At 32.4% G+C, this 19382-nt stretch overlaps 2 protein-coding genes across 2 annotated transcripts; both read right to left on the bottom strand.

Moving 5' to 3' along the window:
* Positions 1–1670: 1670 nt before the first annotated feature.
* LOC129759226 (translin) lies at positions 1671–2791 on the bottom strand. The gene is made up of 4 exons (XM_055756631.1): positions 2591–2791; positions 2220–2520; positions 2079–2158; positions 1671–2012 (listed from the first exon to the last, which is right to left on the bottom strand). Exons 1-4 carry the CDS (start codon positions 2663–2665, stop codon positions 1800–1802), a joined length of 669 nt encoding a protein of 222 aa, XP_055612606.1. The 5' UTR covers positions 2666–2791; the 3' UTR covers positions 1671–1799.
* A 7891-nt stretch (positions 2792–10682) lies between these two features.
* LOC129759224 (proteoglycan 4-like) lies at positions 10683–13565 on the bottom strand (the record flags this gene model as incomplete). Its single annotated transcript, XM_055756629.1, has 1 exon — positions 10683–13565. A coding segment is annotated over one exon (2048 nt), but the record flags the coding sequence as incomplete, so codon positions are not given.
* Between the last annotated feature and the right edge of the window lie 5817 nt (positions 13566–19382).

Genomic DNA, 19382 nt, shown 5'->3' with positions numbered 1-19382 from the left:
TTTTTGTTTCAAAGCTGAAACTTTCAATAAAAATCTGGTTTTGAAACTATTACCAATCCAACCTGACAACCTAATTTTCAAAACCAAAATTCTAAACGAGATTAAAAATTTTGGAATATTTTATCTGATTATTGATTTTCTAGTTTTGAATTTTGAATCTGCTTTTTGTCTGAATTTTGTTCGGAATTCTTGTTTCGAAACTCAGTTTGATACTATGTTTTACATGTCCTATACATGTAAAAGTGGATTCCGGCTCAACTCAGAAAGTTAGAATTTTCAAATTCATTTGATTCAATGTTTTCAAATCAATATTTCGAATTCTGAGTCTGAGTATGAACTCTGAATTTGTGTTCATTTTGTGTCTCTATTCTGAAAGTGAATCAACCAAGTTCTGATCATTGTATTCAGATTATCTTAATTCAAAATTTGTTCAATTAGTTTTTAATATTTTTGCTTTTGTACTTATCTAAATAACATGATAAGACAGAGTTCAAAATCTTAACTTTCATCTATCTTTTGTGTTATGTTATCTATCTTCCAGAATGTTATGCATGAACTCTGCTTTTTCTTAAATGTAAATTCTGTATTCTCAATTTTGAATTACGGGTTCGGTTCATGAACTTTTAGCCTCACAGCAAGAAAATTTCGTGTAAATTTAGATCGAAAACGATGCACGAAAACGGAACATCGATTTTGATGTAAAATTCTATCACGGTGTATTTTTTTCAAGGATGTAATTTTCGAGGCGTGTAAATTTAGATCGAAATCAATGCACGAGATCGGATCACAAAAGCCGTCGTGTAAAAATACACAGGGATGTTAATTTTAAAATTTATTATCGTAAATATTAATATTTTTGTTAAATATTCAGGTTTTTGTTTTGTCTTTGAATGAATACGCTGCATGTATCATTTTTAATTCACATTTATTTCAAAAATTGAAAATAAAAATACCATCAGTGTCAGGCTGGAATTGTTGTTGGATCCGATAATTCCCAGCTCGAGGATGTTTTTCGGATCAGCATCCTCGAATGGTTCCGGAACATCATAATTTTTTGTCAGCATCACCTGTACACTGAATTGTTCTGACAAAACTTTCTCCGGATATCAGCCACTGCGAAAAATTTTACCTTGCTGTAATGGAGAAAAAACTTATCAGTTTCAACCGCATTCTTCATTTCACTTCTCATAAACTTACTACTTTAAAAGACTCCTCAAGTGCTCCTGTAGCTACCGCCTTTGAAGGGCTCGTTTCCGAATAATTTTCCGACTTGTTTACTTTGTGCCCGATGCGCAACCCAACTTGGAATATAAAAAGGCACAATTTAAATATTTGCATTCTATTTTAAATCAATCAGATATAATTTTACACTGTTTGTGATATAAATTTCATTGACCGGTTGATTTTTGCATGACGCAATGTAAAATTAAATCGCAACAGTTTATTTTTATTCAATTTTGGAAAAAAGACTAATATTACATCGAAAGAAATTTAAAATTACATCTTTTTGTAATTACACTTAAGAAAAAATAGATCATCCGTTTTTTAGATTCCGTATACTTTTAGAAATTTTTTGCTGTGCTGGATAGAGTGAACCATAAAACTGAATACGATAGGCGAAAGAAGATGGAAACGAAATTAACTTTTATAAAAAAAAACAACATTGGAGATAAAGTTAGTTTCCTTTATTCAATATGCCAACCTCAGGCTTTAAGTATAAAAAATCAATAAGAGTAATTATTTGAAAATGAATGTTTCCATCGATGCAACGTTACCGGTAACGTTTAGTCCCTCTCTATTCAAGTGGTAGTTCGCATGCCACGGATACTGATGTCGTAGACCACTTCTTCGATCTTCTTGACGTCGTACTTGAGCGCATCGAATCGCTTACGGAGGGAATCGTTCTTGAGATTCAACAGCCGGAAGCCCGAGTTGAGATCGGCCACAAACTTAGAAATCGAAAGCGGCCGCTCGTAGTCTCCGAGTGTAACGGAATTGATGGCATATCGGCTCTAAAAAAAATCAACTAATTAGTGGACTGGACCGATAACGAAAAATTAAAAACAAAATTTGCGTACCAATTCAGAAGCCAGTTGAAGGACTCCCATCAGGTAATCTTCGATGTCCAAATGGAAACCATCCGCTTGTTTCGTTTTCACTGGAATAGAAACCGTGAAGTTAAAACCTGATAACATCTTTCGAATGACCCCTCAACTTACTCCCTAGAATTTCTGCAGTCGTATCCCTAGACACCAGGGTACCATTTTCCAGGTAAACTGTCAGGGCCACCAGGAAAACAATCCGCTGGGTCATGAAATGCCAGTGATCGTTGTACCGGTAAAACTGCCCTACCGGAACAACTTCGGCCAGCTTTTGGAATCCTGTACGGCAAAGCTCGAATTGGGCCCGGGCTGTGCCACAAGCCGAACTCACCACACTGAGGCTGCTGTGAATCACCTGGAGAGCAATGGTAGCTTCTTTGGCCGCCTGGTCTATTTCTCGGACAATTTCCCGGATTTGCTAACAGAAACATAGCGGAAAAAAAATAACACATTGCAAAACAGAAACAAGCCGTGCAATGTATAGTTACCTCGCGCATTTCCTGCTCCTTGACCAGGTAATCGTTGAAGCCATCGAAAATGTCCTTTACTACTTCGTTCTGCATTTTAACTATATTTTCGATAGTTAATTTAATTTAGGAAATAGAAATTAGTTAAACACGGTTTAAAGGAATCAGGATCAGGATCGAAAGCGTTCTTTCACAGCCGGCAGCTTCAAAACAACGAGGCGAAATGATGCGCGATGTTTTGATATGTATTCTAGTACTCCCAATATTCAGGGCTGCCAGCGAAACATATCTCGGGCAAAATTTTAAATTAAATTTAAAAAAAAGTGGAATTCTATGATTAAGCATATTTTGAGAATTTATCTGCATCGTAAATTCAAACCAACCATTTAAATAATTTTAAAGTAAAAGACTTTATGCAACTATTAAAAATAAAATACAATTTTACACGTCAAAGTAATAATATGGACCTACTTGCACTTGCACTGCAAATGAATTTTTTTATTTCAAATTGAAACTAACATTCTAATGAATATTTCCAAATTAAAAGATTTTAAAATTTTCAAATTGTTAAACTTAATATCTAAAAACTTTTCGCCATAAAAGTATAGTTTTTAGTACAGTGTAAAACCAAACGTGTCGCGCAACATGAAATTTTCATCGCGCGTTCTGTTTCATTGTCACAGCACAAGGAAAATTGGAAAACAACACTTCAATGTTCCGTTAAATTTTCCAGCGCGGAAACCAATTTTTGTAATTAACATTTACGTTGAGAATTTTTTCAACATGCAATATTGCTGAAAGCAAAATAATTTTGAAATTAATTTTACGGTATTTGCAGTAGCAAAGAGATTTGCAATACCAAACGGGAAACCAGTAAAAATGAAGAAACAAGTTAATCCAAAAATTGAACTTATTTTTATAGGAAAGGCTACTTCAAATTCCAGCTTAAACTTGAAAATGCATTTCATAATAAAAATCCCAAGCATTGAAAATATTATTTTTTTATCAAGAAGTTGCATCCAAAATTAAACTAGAAAGTTAATTTGTAGGTCCAATAAGGTTTTGATTTTTTTTAGATTGATTAGCATTGAGAACTGATTGAGAATTTGCTTTGAATCTGGCATCTAAATTGTGAATCATGTTTCTTAATATGATTTTTTTTTAAATTAAAATTCAGAATCTAAAATTAAATCTTAATATATTATCTTATCTAGAACCTAAAGTTTGTTTTCAAGACAGAACCTCAAATTAAAATAAGAAATTTGAAATTAGAATTCCTTAATATGAAGTCTGAAATTCTTAATTCAAAATTTGAAATCATAAGAAGAAATGAAAAATCTGCGGTCTGAATCATTATTCTGAAATCTGACTCCTGAAATCTGACTCCTGAAATCTTTAATTGGAAAACTAGAATTCGCAGTTTAAATCTGAAGTAAAAAAATCTATTATCTAAAGTCTAAAGTATGAAATCTGAAATCATAAGTCTTATATCTAAATTTGAATTAGGAACTACATATAAATATTAAATCATAAATTACAAATTTGGAATTTGAAATCGGAAATCGAAAATAAGACATCAACCTATAGTTTTAAATCTGAAATCGAAAATCTGAAATCTGTAAACTAAAATTTGAAATCGAAAATCTAAAATCTGTAAACAGGAGTTTGACATCTGAAATCAGATATCAGAAATCAGAAATCAGGAATCAGAAATCAGAAGTCAGAAGTCAGAAGTCAGAAGTCAGAAGTCAGAAGTCAGAAGTCAGAAGTCAGAAGTCAGAAGTCAGAAGTCAAAAGTCAGAAGTCAGAAGTGAGAAGTCAGAAGTCAGAAGTCAGAAGTCAGAAGTCATAAGTCATAAGTCAAAAGCCAAAAGCCAAAAGTCAGAAGTCAGAATTAGTCAGGAGTCAGAAGTCAGAAGTCAAAAGCCAAAAGTCAGAAGTTAGAAGTCAGGAGTCGAAAGTTAGAAGTCTGAAGTCAAAAGTCAGAAATTAGAAGACAGAAGTCAGAAGTCAAAAGTCAGAAGTCAGAAGTCAGAAGTCAGAAGTCAGAAGTCAGAAGTCAAAAGACAGAAGTCAGAAAGCAGAAGTCAGAAGTCAGAAGACAGAAGTTAGAAGTCAGAAGTCAGAAATCAGAAATCAGAAACCAGAAATCAGAAGTCAGAACTCAGAAGTCAAACATCAGAAGTCAGAAATCAGAAGTTAAAAGTCAGAAGTCAGGAGTCAGAAGTCAGAAGTCAGAAGTCAGAAGTCAGAAGTCGGAATTCAGAAATCAGAAATCAGTAGTCAAAAATCAGAAGTTAGAAATCAGAAGTCAGAAGTCAGAAGTCAGAAGTCAGAAGTCAGAAGTCACTAGACAGAAGTCAGAAATCAAAAGTCAGAAGTCAGAAGTTAGAAGTCAGAAATCAAAAGTCAGAAGTCAGAAGTCGGAATTCAGAAGTCAGAAGTCAGAAATCAGAAATCAGAAGACAGAAGTCAGAAGACAGAAGACAGAAGTCAGAAATCAGAATTCAAAAGCCTAAATCAGAAGTCAGAAATCAGAAATTGTAGTATTTTAACCAATATTGAATAATATTGTCTTAGCTTGAAATCGATCAAGAGAGAACAGCAATGAACAAAAGGGAACTTAATACCCTGTATCGAGAAGGGAAATAAATCAGATGATCAGAAGTTCTTGGATCGTTAACCCGAACACACGGTTTATTTATTTTCCGTCCGACCTCCGCCACTCTAACTTAAACCCATTTTTAATGTTAAAATAGAAATCAGAAGTCAGAAGTCAGAAGTCAGAAGTCAGAAATAAGGAGTCAGATGTCAATAGCCAAAAGTCAAAACTCAGAAATCAGAAATCAGAAGTCAACAATCAGAAGTCAGAAGTCAGAAGTCAGAAGACAGAGGTCAGAAGTCAGAAGTCAGAATTCAGAAGTCAGAATTCAGAAATAAAAAGTCAGAAGTCAGAAGTTAGAAGTCAGAAGTCAAAAGTCAGAAGTCAGAAGTCGGAATTCAGAAGTCAGAAGTCAGAAATCAGAAGACAGAAGTCAGAAGTCAGAAGTCAGAAATCAGAAATCAGAAGTCAGAACTCGGAAATTAAACTCAGAAATCAGAAGTCAGAAATCAGAAGTCAGAAGTCAGAAGTCAGAAGTCAGTAGTCAGAAGTCAGATGTCAGAAATCAGAATTCAGAAGTCAGAAGTCAGAAGTTAAAAGCCGAAAGTCAGAAGTCAGAAGTCAAAAGTCAGAAGCCAGAAATCAGAAGTGATAAGTCAGAAGCAGGCTTCCGAAAAGTACTCCATTGCGATGACAGCTTTTTCTTCGCCGATCAAACTGTCTCGGTTTTCCTTGCCACTCGGTTCGCTGCTGTACCGTCGGTGACGAATCAAAACGCTTCGGCTACGTCGCACACGTTCGGGAACGAAGACTGTATCTGAACAATCGGCTCAAAGCTTGCGCTGCCGAAAATGTTGTGCTTTAAGCTGTAGCGAACCGAACCGACAGTTCGATTTTCATTCTTTCATGCCGCCTGTTTCGCAAATAATTTCATCCTAACTGTCGGCTGTAGGGCGTGACAGTTTTGCGCAGGACTGTCACTGGCGACTGTCATGCCCATACCGTATCCATGCCCGGTCGTATGCTGCTGATGCTGCTGCTCGGTTCGAATAGATCGAACGAGCAATCGTTTCCAACCGAGCAGCAGCATACGACCGAGGCGTAACGCGATGTGTGGTGTCGGTGAAGGTTGTGCGAAAATTGTTATAATAATTACCTTCGATAAAAAAAACCATAAAAAGACATGAATTCAATCGTACAATTTAATACTTTTTTATTATTTTATTTTTATTTTTTACTTAGAATCATAGCCTTAGAAATTATTCACTCACGGGAGAAGTGGGTTGGGATGGAACACATTTTTTGTGTCGATTCGAAGGGAAACTTGGCCGTTATATTTTTTCTCTAGAATTTGTTCGAGTATTAGAAAAAATGAAAAAAAATTGAGAAAACGAATTGAAAAAACTAATATAAAAGGCAAGTGATGGGAACCATGAAACATAAAATAAATACTCGTAGAAATAATCATGTTGGGGTGAAAATCTCGAAATGAGATCTTGTATTAAATCTCAATCAGGAATTTGAACCTGAAACATAAATCTAAGCCTGATATCTTCAACTAGAAATTTGAATGTAGAATTTTAATCTGAATCTGAATATAAAACCCTTCTCTGAAATCTGAATCTGAAACCTGATCTCAGAATTTGAACCTGGAATCTCAATATTAAATTTGAATAAGAATCTGAAATCTCAATCTTAAATAGGAATCTGAAATATGAATATCAAATTTGAAACTGAAATTTTAATTTGAAATCTGAATCTGAATCGTAAATCCGAATCTGAAATTGGAACATGAATTCTGAATCTGAAATTCGAATCTTACATCTAAATACGAAATCTGAATCTGAAATCTGAATCTGAAATCTGAATCTGAAATCTGAATCTGAAATCTGAATCTGAAATCTGAATCTGAAATCTGAATCTGAAATCTGAATCTGAAATCTGAATCTGAAATCTGAATCTGAAATCTGAATCTGAAATCAGAATCTGAAATCTTAATCTGGAATCTGAATCTGAAATCTGAATCGGAAATCTGAATCTGAAATCTGAATCTAAAATTTGAATCTGAAATCTGAATCTAAAATTTCAATCTAAAATCTGAATTTGAAATCTGAATTTGTTTCTGATTCTGAAATCTGAATCTGAAATCTGAGTCTTAAATCTGAATCTGAAATCTGAATCTCATATTTGATCCCTAAATTTAAATCTGAAATCTGAGTCTGCAATCTGAATTTGAAAGTTGAATCCGAAATTTAAATCCTAAACCTGAATCTGAAATCCGAATTGGAATATAAAATCTCGATCTGAAGTATGAATCTGAAATTCGAATTTGTATCTGAAATCTGAAATCTCATATTTCAATTTGAAATCTGAACTTTATTATTCATAAACGACATCCAATTTCAGGCTGGAAAACAACACGCATCATTGTGTGTCGACCAACTAATAACGTAAGGATAGCCAGCCGCAGTAGCTAGCTTGAGCTTCAAGCAGAAGTTCGTTAATTCTAAATTAAATCGACCCGAGCGTGAGCCGATGATGATCCAATGCGAAGCTCGGCTACAGTCGGACGTAATTAGCAGTACTGTCAATACTGTCATGCGAAGTTTAACGCATTGAAAACTGTCACGAAGATTTTCCCAAAACTGTTACGGAGCTTTAAAGGCTATCATATCCACGAGCAAACTTTCGCATGAGGTAAACCAAGGCGTCGTTGTACATCACACGACCGCGCCTTTTAAAACTGTCGGGGAAGAAATATTCGGAAAGCTTTCACCGAGGTGGATGTGCGACGTTCGCAAGAATACTGTCGTTCGGCAGTACTTTTCCGAAGCCTGGTCAGAAGTCAGAAATCAGAAGTCAGAAGTCAGAAGTCAGAAGTCAGAAGTCAGAAGTCAGGATTCAGATGTCAGAAGTTAAAAGCCGAAAGTCAGAAGTCAGAAGTTAGAAGCCAGAAATAAGAAGTGATAAGTCAGAAGTCAGAAGTCAGAAGTTAGAAGTCCGAAGTCAAAAGTCAGAACTCAGAACTTAGAAGTCAAAAGTTGGAAGTCAGAAGTCAGAAGTCAGAAGTCAGAAGTCAGAAGTAAGAAGTCAGAAGAAAGAAATCTGATAGAAGAAGTCAGAGGAAAGAAGTCAGAAGTCAGAAATCAGAAATCAGAAATCAGAAATCAGAAGTCAGAACTCAGAAATTAGAAATCAGAAGTCAGAAGTCAGAAATCAGAAGTCAAAAATCAGAAGGCAGAAGTCAGAAGTCAGAAGTAAGATCTCAGAAATCAGAAATCTGAAGGCTAAAATCAGATGTCAGATGTCAGAAGTAAGAAGTAAGAAGTAAGAAGTCAGAAGTCAGAAGTCAGAAGTAAGAAGTCGGAAGTAAGAAGACAGAAACCAAAAGTCAAAATTCAGAAGTCAGAAGTTAGAAGTTAGAAGTCAGGAAGTCAGAAGTCAGAAGTCAGAAGTCAGAACTCAGAAACCAAAGTCAGAAGTCAGAAGTCAGAAGTCAGAAGTCAGAAGTCAAAAGACAGAAATCGGAATTCAGAAATCAGAATTCAGAAGTCAGAAGTCAGAAGTCAGAAGTCAAAAGTCAGAAGTCAGAAGTCAGAATTCAGAAGTCAGAAATCAGAAATCAAAAATAAGAAATCAGAAATCGGAAATTAGAAATCAGAATTCAGAATTCAGAAATCGGGAATCGAAAATCGGAAATCAGGAATCCGAAAACTAGAATTTCAAAGCTGAAATTCTAGAATTTCAAATTTGAAAATCTGAAATCTTTCATTTAAAATCTGCAACATTTATATGAAATTAACAATTTCAAATGTAGAATTCTAAATGACAATCTAAAACATAAAAAAAACTTTAAAAAATAATATCTGAATTGCTGAAAGCCTCTTAAATTAAAGAAAAAAAAAATCTGAATTCTGAGTCTGCATTTGAATTTTGAAATCTTTTGCTAAATTAAAATTGAATGAGTATTATCGCAAAATATAAATTTGTGAGTTTCATGATGAAATTTTAGATTTGAATTAAATATGAATTTTTAATTTTGTGTCCTATTGTTTTCTTGTATTAAATCTAGATCTGAGTCTGATTAACAGTGGAATTTCGACTGGACAATTTAATAAGGAATCCTCATCATGCATGTATGTATTGAAGCCACCTTGGGTGCACGGTCGTTCCGCAGTACGAAAAGGAATCCTCATCATAGGTTCCAATTCAGTATTTGGAGTTCAGATATAATTGTTTTTTTTTTGTAAATTTATATCCATACTAAAACCTAATTTACTATGTGCCAAGTTTTATTAAATCTAAAATTTACTTGATGAATTATATAAGAAAAGTTTATTTTTCCATCATAACAAAGAATTTTGAACTTTGCATGAGAATAAAAAAGTTTTAAGATAAAAAAAACAATGGATCAATTCCTGTCAAATGTTATATATTGCATTAAAAACTCGATCGTGCTTGCCTTGAAGGTTAAAAACATCCTGAAATTCTACTGATTGTAGGATGGAAAACTTGATTTTCATTTATTTTCACATTCTTCCATAATTCTGTAGGAATAACATTTTCTGGTTCTCTGCTCATAAATTATAAACAAATAAGTTCAAACAGTCAAATTTTTGTAATACTACTGCACCTCAACTATTTATTACAAAATTATTGCGGAAATTGCACCTATTTAGACTCCTGTGCAAATAATTTCCACGCAGAAATATTTTCGCACTGACGCACACATAGACAACCTGTGTCAGTTCTTCAAATCAGCCGTTGCTCGCTTCTGATTTTCGAATCACATTTCCAAACGGCATAATCGTTATTGTTTTTGCGAAATCTATTATGAAATGCGAACCAAGGAGTTTAATAACGAAAATTTACCGATCAACAAATGAAAAGAAACGAACAGAAAACAGATTGCATTCTGTACATTCGGGTACAAGAATGTAAGTGGAACAAATAAATCATGCATTTCGGGCGTTTTTCGAATTACTGAAAAATTAGCCAAAAAATTATGGATTCACTGACAATTTTTACTGACACACCAGTCGCAATTGTTTTTAATTCAATTTTATCCAAAGATGTAAAGAATATCGATATGTCTATGTATAGGTCTGGGAGCAGATTTTACTGCGCGCAAATAATTTGCACGGGGGTCTAAATAGGTGCAATCTGCGCAGTTTGTTAAAGACGGCAACGGTGCATATGAAAGTTGATTTTTTGGTAGAAATAATTTGAAGTAACTGAACTCTGATGTTCATCCTTTTTTTCATATAGTCCCTTTTCAACTTTTAGCACATGATAGTTTATATAAAGAATGTGATGGTGTTAGTGAGTGCGGAATTGTTATCTGTAAAATCAGATTCTCTCAATAGTCTAAAAATTCATGCAATTGACAATAAATACATGAAATAAAATTATCTCACGTGGGTATTCCCAAATGTATACGGAACGGTCTGTATTCAGGTGCGAATGGTCTTTCTCAAGAAAGTAATAAAAAAGGCGATTTTTTTCCGAAAATTTTATTTTCTCATAAATTTATCTCTCCTCCTCCCTCCACATACACATCACTTTCTGCTTAGTGCGTGGTTCCGTTTTCTGCTACCACCAGCGCTCGTTGATACGCTTCTAGTAGATTCAGGCACTTTCTTGTGTTCTGTTTTTTTGTTTTTACAAATTAATCGATCTCAATGTACAAATAAGTATTACACGTTTTTCGCACATTTGTGCAGGTGTGTGTGTGTGTTCTGTTCAGTTTGCTTAACCCTATAGAAAAAAATGTCAGTTTTCTAAATATTTAATATATTGCATTTAGTTATAAGTCACTGTTTACTTTTATTTTTGTCGTGTCTCAGATATTGTTTAATAAGTTTATTTGTATTGTTTTATTTGTTCAAGTTCGCAAAAGGTTAGTTCATTCCTTTGTTTGGTCCTACAACCTAGCTAAACTGCAGTTGCATGCTTCGTCAATATCACCTTTGATTGAGTATTTATCTTTAAGAATTACAGCGGAGACATATGTACAGATTTTAAGTTTATTTTTTTGTTCAAATTGCAAGCTTCCTTTCTCTTAGAAGCCTTCTCGTATAGGATCACGTTTTGCTGAGGCTAGCTCAATTTTGGAATTCTCTCAACGGATTTTTACTTAACTGGGATCCTAGGGAACCCAATTCATTTTCGCTTTCACTGATTCAATACATGCGGTTTCAATAAATAATTTCTTCCGTTTGATCCTCTCCTTAAAAAAGTACATGGATTTTGTAGTTTGAATAAATTAAAAGATTCCCCTCTGGATGGCGTTATCCTTGAGTAGCTCATTTTCCCTCAAACCGAATTCTGTTCTTGACAGCGCTCATCAATACTCGTACTCATATTCGTACCGTTGCCTGGATGGATGGTGTCCCCGAACTTGGCTGACGTAGACCGCCGGTTGGTGCTGCTGATAGGGAACCAGAGCTGCCGGAGGTCGTACGGCTGCCCTCCGGAACTCGGACGGGGCGTAGTTGGGTTCGAAGGGTACGAATTCGCTGTCTATCGAGGAGCCCTGGGGTACGAATCGGTTGCGGAAATAGCTAGGTTGTGGTGCACTTCGGGTCAGCGGTTTAAGAGTGGGGTTCAAGGCATCGTTTAAGGTAACGTCGAACTCTTCATCGTACAGCTGATCCAGTGTTTTGACACGATTGTCCGTTGGCCGAGTTGTGCTGGTGCGGGAATCCTGCTGGAAAGAGCTTGGCGGGGAGTTGTCGACGTCAATGCGGAACGGGGCTGGTCGTTCCGATTCCGACTGTTGGGGTCTCTGTGATTGCTGTTTCTGTGGCGGTGAGTTCAGAGTTGACTTGGCTACACCAACTGGTTGGAGGCCACGAGCTGCAAAAGGGTTACCACCACGACTTGGCAAAAATGGTCGCTTGGTTACACGGTGATTAGGTGCTTCAACAGGTTTGTCTACTGAGTCATAATCACGATTGTTGTTCTGACTCCCTGCTGGTTTTTTGCTTTCGACCGGAGCTGGAGTTTGCTGTGGCTTCTTAGCCTTGAATGTACTGTAGATGTTGGTGGTTGGTTTTGGAGTAGTTCTCGACTTCGGTCTCTCTTCCGGCTGTTCGTTCACGTACTCGGGTTTCGATCTCGCTGGTGGTTCATCGTATACGGGTTTTGCAGCCTTTTGTGGAGTACGTATTTTTTCATTGTAGCGATTTGTAAGCTCTGAATTGTCACGACTGTTGACACGTTGTACTCCTTCAGGCTTTTTCACGTTTCCCGGAACCTGTTTTTGAGGCAGCGAATCTTTTGGAACAATGATATCGTCGTAATAGACGACGTCCGAAGAAGCGCTCTGTCGTTTGTCATCGGGATAACTCGTACGTTCCTTATTGTCCGGAGCCTTACGCTTATCCACAACGACTGGAGCAGGTTTTTTCGGTTCATCTTCATACTCATCGTAGTATTCTGGTTCTGGTTCGATTAACGGAACCGGAGTTGTGGTAGAAGGTTTCTTTTTCGTTGGATCTGGGTTAATGTACGAATACTTGTCCTTCTCGTTCAATGGAACCGGTCGGTTGATTCTTGGAGCTGTTCGAGGTCTATCGTAGATAGTGGATCCCGACGGTTTCACAGTTACAACATTAGGATCGGGCCTTGATTTTTTCTCTGGTCTTCTGGGAGCGTAGTCATCCTCTTCATCGTCGTAATCAAACCTTCGATCATCATTTAATGGCCGTCGCCTATCTTCTACTGGCCTCTTGCGATCCTCAGAACCGGAAAAAGACCTACGATCATCGTTCATCGGTCGACGTTCTCTCTCCGGTGCCCTCCTTTCATCATTCATTGGTCTCCGACGTCGATCGTTCTGCACCGAACGTTTCTCATCTTCGTAGGGCATTCTTCGATCATCATCAACCGGTCTTCTCCTGTCCTCATCAACCACCGGCCTCCTATCGCGTCGACGATCATCATACCCACTGTATCGACGATCCTCGTCTCCATTCCTCCTGTCATTATTACGATTTCGGTTCTTCGATCGATACGGTCTTCGATCTTCGTAGTCATCCTCATCAACGTCGCGATCCCGATCACGCTCTCGTTCTCGATCCCGCTCCCGATACCGATCCCTTCGGTCTTCATACTCATAGTCTTCCTCGTAAACGGGTCGTCGATTGCGGGGTCGATTCTTCCTGCGTCGTGGCCGCTCCTCGTAGTACTCATCGTCGTACTCCTCGTCATCGTAGTAGTAATCGACCTGTGGTCTTCGACGCCGAACCGTGGGCCTAAGGGGCTTTGGCCTTGCTGTGGTTGGTGGAGCTATCGTTGACGTTGTGGGAGCTGGCTTCTGGGTGGTCGTTGTGGTTGCTTTGTACAGTGGCTCGTTTCTGGAAAATAGAAAGGAAAAAGGTTGGTTGAAAACTAGAACAATAACAAAACACGAAACGGACGCAAGTGAGACAAAAATTGACAAAAATTTTTGATGAACACAAAAATAAATCGAAAAAGAAATAGAACCAAACAAATATGATATAACGAGACAAAACTGTGATAGAAATGATACAAAAATGAGGAAAAATGTAGACTAATATGAGACAAGAGAAGGCCAAAACGAGACAAAACTGGAACAAAAATGACAAAAATTACAAAAATTACTAAAATTACTAAAATGACAAAAATGAAAAAAATGAAAAAAATGACAAAATTGACAAAAATGACAAAAATGACAAAAATGACAAAGATGACAAAAATGACAAAAATGACAAAAATGACAAAAATGACAAAAATGACAAAAATGACAAAAATGACAAAAATGACAAAAATGACAAAAATGACAAAAATGACAAAAATGACAAAAATGACAAAAATGACAAAAATGACAAAAATGACAAAAATGACAAAAATGACAAAAAAGACAAAAATGACAAAAATGACAAAAAAGACAAAAATGACAAAAATGACAAAAATGACAAAAATGACAAAAATGACAAAAATGACAAAAATGACAAAAATGACAAAAATGACAAAAATGACAAAAATGACAAAAATGACAAAAATGACAAAAATGACAAAAATGACAAAAATGACAAAAATGACAAAAATGACAAAAATGACAAAAATGACAAAAATGACAAAAATGACAAAAATGACAAAAATGACAAAAATGACAAAAATGACAAAAATGACAAAAATGACAAAAATGACAAAAATGACAAAAATGACAAAAATGACAAAAATGACAAAAATGACAAAAATGACAAAAATGACAAAAATGACAAAAATGACAAAAATGACAAAAATGACAAAAATGACAAAAATGACAAAAATGACAAAAATGACAAAAATGACAAAAATGACAAAAATGACAAGAATGACAAGAATGACAAAAATGACAAAAATGACAAAAATGACAAAAATGACAAAAATGACAAAAATGACAAAAATGACAAAAATGACAAAAATGACAAAAATGACAAAAATGACAAAAATGACAAAAATGACAAAAATGACAAAAATGACAAAAATGACAAAAATGACAAAAATGACAAAAATGACAAAAATGACAAAAATGACAAAAATGACAAAAATGACAAAAATGACAAAAATGACAAAAATGACAAAAATGACAAAAATGACAAAAATGACAAAAATGACAAAAATGACAAAAATGACAAAAATGACAAAAATGACAAAAATGACAAAAATGACAAAAATGACAAAAATGACAAAAATGACAAAAATGACAAAAATGACAAAAATGACAAAAATGACAAAAATGACAAAAATGACAAAAATGACAAAAATGACAAAAATGACAAAAATGACAAAAATGACAAAAATGACAAAAATGACAAAAATGACAAAAATGACAAAAATGACAAAAATGACAAAAATGACAAAAATGACAAAAATGACAAAAATGACAAAAATGACAAAAATGACAAAAATGACAAAAATGACAAAAATGACAAAAATGACAAAAATGACAAAAATGACAAAAATGACAAAAATGACAAAAATGACAAAAATGACAAAAATGACAAAAATGACAAAAATGACAAAAATGACAAAAATGACAAAAATGACAAAAATGACAAAAATGACAAAAATGACAAAAATGACAAAAATGACAAAAATGACAAAAATGACAAAAATGACAAAAATGACAAAAATGACAAAAATGACAAAAATGACAAAAATGACAAAAATGACAAAAATGACAAAAATGACAAAAATGACAAAAATGACAAAAATGACAAAAATGACAAAAATGACAAAAATGACAAAAATGACAAAAATGACAAAAATGACAAAAATGACAAAAATGACAAAAATGACAAAAATGACAAAAATGACAAAAATGACAAAAATGACAAAAATGACAAAAATGACAAAAATGACAAAAATGACAAAAATGACAAAAATGACAAAAAAGACAAAAAAGACAAAAATGACAAAAATGACAAAAATGACAAAAATGACAAAAATGACAAAAATGACAAAAATGACAAAAATGACAAAAATGACAAAAATGACAAAAATGACAAAAATGACAAAAATGACAAAAATGACAAAAATGACAAAAATGACAAAAATGACAAAAATGACAAAAATGACAAAAATGACAAAAATGACAAAAATGACAAAAATGACAAAAATGACAAAAATGACAAAAATGACAAAAATGACAAAAATGACAAAAATGACAAAAATGACAAAAATGACAAAAATGACAAAAATGACAAAAATGACAAAAATGACAAAAATGACAAAAATGACAAAAATGACAAAAATGACAAAAATGACAAAAATGACAAAAATGACAAAAATGACAAAAATGACAAAAATGACAAAAATGACAAAAATGACAAAATGACAAAAAGACAAAAATGACAAAAATGACAAAAATGACAAAAATGACAAAAATGACAAAAATGACAAAAATGACAAAAATGACAAAAATGACAAAAATGACAAAATGACAAAAATGACAAAAATGACAAAAATGACAAAAATGACAAAAAATGACAAAAATGACAAAAATGACAAAAATGACAAAAATGACAAAAATGACAAAAATGACAAAAATGACAAAAATGACAAAAATGACAAAAATGACAAAATGACAAAAATGACAAAAATGACAAAAATGACAAAAATGACAAAAATGACAAAAATGACAAAAAATGACAAAATGACAAAAATGACAAAAATGACAAAAATGACAAAAATGACAAAAATGACAAAAATGACAAAAATGACAAAAATGACAAAAAATGACAAAAATGACAAAAATGACAAAAATGACAAAAATGACAAAAATGACAAAAATGACAAAAATGACAAAAATGACAAAAATGACAAAAATGACAAAAATGACAAAAATGACAAAAATGACAAAAATGACAAAAATGACAAAAATGACAAAAATGACAAAAATGACAAAAATGACAAAAATGACAAAAATGACAAAAATGACAAAAATGACAAAAATGACAAAAATGACAAAATGACAAAAATGACAAAAATGACAAAAATGACAAAAATGACAAAAATGACAAAAATGACAAAAATGACAAAAAATGACAAAAATGACAAAAATGACAAAAATGACAAAAATGACAAAAATGACAAAAATGACAAAAATGACAAAAATGACAAAAATGACAAAAATGACAAAAATGACAAAAATGACAAAAATGACAAAAATGACAAAAATGACAAAATGACAAAAATGACAAAAATGACAAAAATGACAAAAATGACAAAAATGACAAAAATGACAAAAATGACAAAAATGACAAAAATGACAAAAATGACAAAAATGACAAAAATGACAAAAATGACAAAAATGACAAAAATGACAAAAATGACAAAAATGACAAAAATGACAAAAATGACAAAAATGACAAAAATGACAAAAATGACAAAAATGACAAAAATGACAAAAATGACAAAAATGACAAAAATGACAAAAATGACAAAAATGACAAAAATGACAAAAATGACAAAAATGACAAAAATGACAAAAATGACAAAAATGACAAAAATGACAAAAATGACAAAAATGACAAAAATGACAAAAATGACAAAAATGACAAAAATGATAAAAATGACAAAAATGATGAAAAATGACAAAAATGACAAAACTGACAAAAATGACAAAAATGACAAAAATGACAAAAATGACAAAAATGACAAAAATGACAAAAATGACAAAAATGACAAAAATGACAAAAATGACAAAAATGACAAAAATGACAAAAATGACAAAAATGACAAAAATGACAAAAATGACAAAAATGACAAAAATGACAAAAAATGACAAAAATGACAAAAATGACAAAAATGACAAAAATGACAAAAATGACAAAAATGACAAAAATGACAAAAATGACAAAAATGACAAAAATGACAAAAATGACAAAAATGACAAAAATGACAAAAATGACAAAAATGACAAAAATGACAAAAATGACAAAAATGACAAAAATGACAAAAATGACAAAAATGACAAAAATGACAAAAATGACAAAAATGACAAAAATGACAAAAATGACAAAAATGACAAAAATGACAAAAATGACAAAAATGACAAAAATGACAAAAATGACAAAAATGACAAAAATGACAAAAATGACAAAAATGACAAAAATGACAAAAATGACAAAAATGACAAAAATGACAAAAATGACAAAAATGACAAAAATGACAAAAATGACAAAAATGACAAAAATGACAAAAATGACAAAAATGACAAAAATGACAAAAATGACAAAAATGACAAAAATGACAAAAATGACAAAAATGACAAAAATGACAAAAATGACAAAAATGACAAAAATGACAAAAATGACAAAAATGACAAAAATGACAAAAATGACAAAAATGACAAAAATGACAAAAATGACAAAAATGACAAAAATGACAAAAATGACAAAAATGACAAAAATGACAAAAATGACAAAAATGACAAAAATGACAAAAATGACAAAAATGACAAAAATGACAAAAATGACAAAAATGACAAAAATGACAAAAATGACAAAAATGACAAAAATGACAAAAATGACAAAAATGACAAAAATGACAAAAATGACAAAAATGACAAAAATGACAAAAATGACAAAAATGACAAAAATGACAAAAATGACAAAAATGACAAAAATGACAAAAATGACAAAAATGACAAAAATGACAAAAATGACAAAAATGACAAAAATGACAAAAATGACAAAAATGACAAAAATGACAAAAATGACAAAAATGACAAAAATGACAAAAATGACAAAAATGACAAAAATGACAAAAATGACAAAAATGACAAAAATGACAAAAATGACAAAAATGACAAAAATGACAAAAATGACAAAAATGACAAAAATGACAAAAATGACAAAAATGACAAAAATGACAAAAATGACAAAAATGACAAAAATGACAAAAATGACAAAAATGACAAAAATGACAAAAATGACAAAAATGACAAAAATGACAAAAATGACAAAAATGACAAAAATGACAAAAATGACAAAAATGACAAAAATGACAAAAATGACAAAAATGACAAAAATGACAAAAATGACAAAAATGACAAAAATGACAAAAATGACAAAAATGATAAAAATGACAAAAATGATAAAAATGACAAAAATGACAAAAATGACAAAAATGACAAAACTGACAAAACTGACAAAAATGACAAAAATGACAAAAATGACAAAAATGACAAAAATGACAAAAATGACAAAAATGACAAAAATGACAAAAATGACAAAAATGACAAAAATGACAAAAATGACAAAAATGACAAAAATGACAAAAATGACAAAAATGACAAAAATGACAAAAATGACAAAAATGACAAAAATGACAAAAATGACAAAAATGACAAAAATGACAAAAATGACAAAAATGACAAAAATGACAAAAATGACAAAAATGACAAAAATGACAAAAATGACAAAAATGACAAAAATGACAAAAATGACAAAAATGACAAAAATGACAAAAATGACAAAAATGACAAAAATGACAAAAATGACAAAAATGACAAAAATGACAAAAATGACAAAAATGACAAAAATGACAAAAATGACAAAAATGACAAAAATGACAAAAATGACAAAAATGACAAAAATGACAAAAATGACAAAAATGACAAAAATGACAAAAATGACAAAAATGACAAAAATGACAAAAATGACAAAAATGACAAAAATGACAAAAATGACAAAA

This window comes from Uranotaenia lowii, unplaced genomic scaffold (genome assembly GCF_029784155.1).
Source record: "Uranotaenia lowii strain MFRU-FL unplaced genomic scaffold, ASM2978415v1 HiC_scaffold_124, whole genome shotgun sequence".
NCBI lineage: Eukaryota > Metazoa > Arthropoda > Insecta > Diptera > Culicidae > Uranotaenia > Uranotaenia lowii.
This window is presented reverse-complemented; position numbering and strand designations above follow the sequence as displayed.